The sequence below is a fragment of the Austrofundulus limnaeus genome, unplaced genomic scaffold, assembly GCF_001266775.1.
Source record: "Austrofundulus limnaeus strain Quisiro unplaced genomic scaffold, Austrofundulus_limnaeus-1.0 Scaffold160, whole genome shotgun sequence".
In the NCBI taxonomy this organism is placed as follows: Eukaryota; Metazoa; Chordata; class Actinopteri; order Cyprinodontiformes; family Rivulidae; genus Austrofundulus; species Austrofundulus limnaeus.
Window position 1 is genome coordinate 245,854 of NW_013952562.1, and position 5,243 is coordinate 251,096.

At 41.0% G+C, this 5,243-nt stretch overlaps 1 protein-coding gene across 1 annotated transcript in view; it reads right to left on the reverse strand.

Annotated features, from left to right (window-relative positions):
- pcsk1 (proprotein convertase subtilisin/kexin type 1) overlaps positions 1–5,243 on the reverse strand; it is an 18,312-nt gene that overhangs the window by 4,374 nt on the left and 8,695 nt on the right. Inside the window, exons 4-10 of the mRNA XM_014017057.1 lie at positions 5,019–5,165; positions 3,374–3,450; positions 3,113–3,201; positions 1,793–1,965; positions 1,295–1,507; positions 1,109–1,209; positions 786–1,019 (exon numbers count right to left, since the gene is read on the reverse strand). Of these exons, the coding sequence (XP_013872511.1) occupies positions 786–1,019; positions 1,109–1,209; positions 1,295–1,507; positions 1,793–1,965; positions 3,113–3,201; positions 3,374–3,450; positions 5,019–5,165 (1,034 nt within the window). The remainder of the gene's footprint in view (positions 1–785; positions 1,020–1,108; positions 1,210–1,294; positions 1,508–1,792; positions 1,966–3,112; positions 3,202–3,373; positions 3,451–5,018; positions 5,166–5,243) is intronic.

The following is a 5,243-nucleotide window of genomic DNA, read 5'->3' on the forward strand; positions in this document are numbered from 1 at the left end:
GCTTTCTTGTTTGACTGAATAATAAAAACACGAGCTATTCATAGCTATACTGCAATGTTTTATTTGTTTCTCTGCTCCACACCTGGTGCAGTGAATTACCTCTTCAAGTTCTGCAGAAGCTTAATAACCCATTCATTTACAAATTGAGTGTTGAAGCAAAAGAAGTGTTGAAAACATGMAGGACAGTTGCCCTCAAGAACCATAATTAAACACTCCTGTTCTAAACTTTTACATTATGTCAACGTTGCACGCATTGTTATTTATATGGACCTTTGTAGTAATTTGCAAACAAGCTAGCCATAGGATTCAGGCAAAATACTTGAAAGAAATACACTGAAATTTTAGAGACTGGAGTTGTTTTGAGATAGAGACAAATCATTACTATTTAAATTATTTGTTTAATCTCAGCACTTCAGACTAGCCTTTAGCTCAATAATCTGGTCAACATGAAAGTAATTCCTCAAATAGAGGCGGTTTACAACAGGTAAGATATTAATTGTTCATAAGCTTGTCACAGAACTTATCTCTTTAATGAACACAAAGTTAAGGTAATGTTTTTACAATACTTAACAGCATAATATATCTGCTGAAAAGTGATTTTCACCCCTTTAATTACTAAGTCTTTCAGACTTGGACAATCAATCTTACTACTTAGACTTTTAATTGGAAAAAAATAATTTGTTAGGAATGTGAGGTCAAAAGAAAAGAAAGTAAAGTCAATAACATACAAACAGACCATAGCAAATTCTTAATATTCCAACAGATAAGCAGAAATCGGCACATACCTTGGCTGAAAGCTATCATCCCTGACGATGCACTGCTTCTTTTCCGGCACATGTTTCCACACAGCCGGGTCGGCCAGGTCCACGAGGGCTTTGGCGTTGAGAAGTCCGAAGCCAAAACGGCTGTTGACCATCAGCCCGGCGCCGTTCCTCTTCCAGCCTGGGTTGTTGGCCAAAGGATCAAACTCTGAGGTCCAGACCACAATGTGCTGCAGGTCCCTCCAGGTGAGCTCAGGACTGAGGTGATAAAACCAGGACAGCAAGATTAGTATTTCACTAAATAGTCCTTTACTTTGAACTGCACTGCAACAGCTGTTGTTTCATACTTTTGTTCCAGTGCCAGGGCAAATATTCCTGCAGCCAGCGGAGCAGAAGCTGAGGTTCCAGTGTGAGTCTGAGTGCACTCGTTGTGGAGATCAGCACTCGTCTGAAAGCATCAAAAACAACAAAAACATCAGAATAACGACACATTAATAAATATTCTCCCAGATAACACGAGCGGGACAACTTACGATCCTCTGGTCAGTGTAGTCTCCGCTGCTGTAGGCCGTAGCCAGAGTGGAGGAGCACTTCTCAGCGTACCAYGGGGACAGGCCCTGCTGAGAGGCACTGCTGATGGAGATGGTGAAGATGCTGTCCGTGTAGCCGTCACAGTCGCAGTTATCGCCCTGACGGCCTCCGTTACCCGAGGCCCACACAAAGATGGAGCCTTTCCCTCCACGACCCTGCAGAAACGGATGTGTTGCATCAGACGCTTGGACTTCAGAACTTATTTATAATGTACAAAACTGGAACGCAGATTAAAAATGTGGTTCAGTACACGTCAACAAAGGCAGATGACTACTGCTTATGACATCATTAGAGGCTTCATTTTGATGTTTATTGCATCGTTTGTGTTGATCCTGTTCCATCTGATTCCGAACACTGCTGAGGGTAACTTCCCATCAGTGAGAAAAACAAACAAACAAACAAACAAACAAAAAACAACAACAGCTTGTTGTATAATCTACCTTCTGAATGCCGTATTCAAAAGCCTTCTGGGCCAGACGACCAGGACCCTCCACCGTCTTGCCGTCATCGTTGGGCCCCCAGCTGGCACTGTAGATATCCACGTGGTTTGGATTGAACCCGATGGAGCTCGCCTCGATGGCGTCTGTCACAATTCCATCCAGCATACGAATGCCTGAAGAGAGAGGGCCACAACTGTATCAGTGTTTGTTTGTTTGTTTTTTTTACATTTTTATGCTCAAACTCAAAGACAACTTTAAAATCGAAGGAGTCAYTGGGGCGTGAAGGAACAAGTTTTGGTTGTTAGAGGACATTTGCAGTTTTTCTGAAATCATTCTTAAACAGATTGAAGTTGAATAATTTACTTTTGGTGTCAAATTCAAGCCTGTTTTTGGCAAATCTTACAGTAAAACTGAACATATATAGAGTCTGTAATAATAGTGTTTCTGGGCTTTTGTCTTTGCCTCCTATCRTGAAATCTGGGCAATCATGTAACTGCCTGTGTGCGTGTTTGTTAACAAAATATCTTTTGAACCATTGCACAGACTTTAATGAAACATGCAATGTAATGGCGAGATGTTTATTTATAACTGAGGAAYTTTTGGTTTCAGGCTGATTCAAAATGACTGGCACAGCTGATTTACCTCAGCAGGCAGAACGATAGCTAAAACACAGTCATTTTTACAGATATTGTGCTAACATTTGGTGTGGTGGTGGCTGAGAGTCATTCTCATTACATGTTTTGAGCACCATGATCAAACAAGATGTTTGTGTAAAACTTTTACATGAAAGACAGCGGGCAAAATTTCATTAATGAATACTTTTATTTGTTAAATATGTTGTTACTGCAGAAAATAGCAGTTTATCATCAGCATAAATTCCATTTGACCCATCAGCTCTTTGTATTTGTTGTAAAATTATTATGATTTTACAAATAAATAAAAAAGCAAATGCAACAATTTCTATACCGTATTGATTTAGGCATCATGGTTGAGTTACAGATGATACATAATGGAGGGCAAATTGGAGGAGTAAATATGGAAATTTAAAAACTAGCAAGAAAGCAAAAAAAGAACAAACAAAAAAAAAAACTGAAGGGTGATTTAATGCTGAAGGTGATCACTAAAGGGATRCAGCTATGTTTACTGTGAAGAAACAACACAATACTGGATTGGAAAAAGATGATGTAAAATGGTAATAAAACAACTCAATCCAAAATGAAGGAACAGATTCCACACCATGCAGAGCGATGGACACCACGGGTGGGGATGAAATAAACGTATGGCACATTTATATAAGAAGCACTGAAACAAAGATCTTACCTCCAACCTTTGAGTTGTAYGCCACTCCAACCCCACATTTATCGTTGTCTGCTTGCATCGCAATCTCCCCTGCGCACCTGGTGCCRTGCCTGGAAAACAGGAGCAAGCTCTAAAACGTGTTGAGGGGCCGCAGGGTTTTGTTTTGAACAACACATCCAGTTTTTATTGTTTAAAACCAAAGAAAAGAGGTGTAAGACCAGAAGGCAACATTTTAAAACCCCTAAATAGGTGCGGTTTACTTAAGGTGAATAGTTAACTTACTTGTTTTCATTAGTGGAGTCRTATCTGGGGAAAGGGTCGGGGTCGTTGTCGTTGAAATCGTAACTGGCTGCAGCATCCTACAGGAAGAAGAATGAAAACAATCAGTTGGCACAGAGGACACTAGTGACAAAACCCTCAAAGGCAGTATGCATTTTCCAGGCTCGTAATCCAGATCTACACTTTTCTATTATATCATGGCCTTGAAATTGGCCTCTGCCTCTTTAAGAACTTCCTACAGTTTCTGACACTCCCACTTCAGCACATCTTCACAACAATGCTGCTCTGTGGGGCGGCAGCCTGGCTGCAGACAGAGCTCCAGGGAGGAGCTTTGTACAAATAGACGGTGCTTTGTACCAGCAAGTGTTTAGGCAGCTCCACATRACTACAGGAGATTGAAGGATTTCTCAGACATGCATGAATGAATCAAAGCAACACTCTGGCGGTGTTGGATAAAGTACCACAAAGTGATACTTGAGTAAAAGTACAAGTATCTTACCATAAAATTACTTTGGTAAAAGTTAAAGTCTCCTTTAGGAATATTACTTGAGTAAAAGTCTTGAAGTATCTGATATTTTTGTACTTAAGTATTAAAAGTAAAAGTATTGATTTAAAATGAGCATTTAGATTTTACATAATATTTATTAGGAGGTGACCTCCCTATATTGTATTAAAATAATTAATTTATGTTAAATTTAGGACAACGGTAACAAASTATTTGTACTTAGTTACTTTACAACTCTGCACTCTATTTATGTGTTTGAGGAGGGAATGACATTGTARCATGATATAAAGCTCGAAACAGTTGTGTTTGCATGATACACCCMCTTTAACTAAAGCAGGGCCATGGTTGAGGAGCTCAGAGGTTGAAGGAGCACCAGTGGCAGTTTTTACTGGAGGACTGGGTCAYAGCTGAACATTTTTTAGTGTTCATGTGGCCTGATCGGCATCTCATCTTCCTGTTGACATGAAACTATAAAAGAGGTGTTCTGTCTCTCAGCTACACTTCCAAATTTAACAACCAATTAAATCAGGCGCCTCAGTTGTTATTATCTGTTATGTAAATCTGCGCCGATGATTTGCCCTGATTGTTAAACTTGAGCGTCCTCGCTGATTGAGCCCAAGATTAATGAGCATTAACATAATTACATTAGCAGTGTGTTGTCGTACATTATCTTTTTCCTCCATGTTTTTTTTTCCTGTCCTCCTTTGCTCTGGTGGGGAYGTGAAGCTATTCAAACAGCAGTGTTTGTAACTCCGCCGCAGATGGGCCTGTCAGAGTGTCCATAAACAAGAGAAACTCTGCCAACGCGAAAACCTCACCGAGCTCTTACTCCAACACGACAGCAATTATCCGCTTCCCTCTTTTTTCTGTATTTAAACACGGCTGAAGGGAACGGTAAACACATATAAAAATCATCTCCCACTAATGCAGAGAGGCCGAGTCATTCCCACCAAAAACATTTTGTGTCCAGTAATTAAAACACCACAAAGCCCCTCAGAGACAGGCATCGCCCTCATCATCATCCTACAGAGGAGTCATCGCTGCCTGTGTGAAGAGCTTCGTAAGGTGTCGCCAGCGGCGTCACTATGGCAACAGCAGACCCCGGCGCGAGGGGAGGCGGTCTCCATGGAAACGGTGTCTTACGTAGTTGGAGAAGATGTCCGTGTGGTTCCACTCCAGCCCGTCGTCCAGGACGGTGATGACCACTCCTTTCCCCGTGATGCCCTTCTGCCACACGGGGATCACGTGCAGGTCCAGCTTTGGCAGGGAGGACGACGTGCGCGTGTCTTGCTGGAAGACAGAGACGGACAGAAAGTAAATAAATAAATAAATAAATAAATAAATAAATAAATAAATAAATAAATAAAT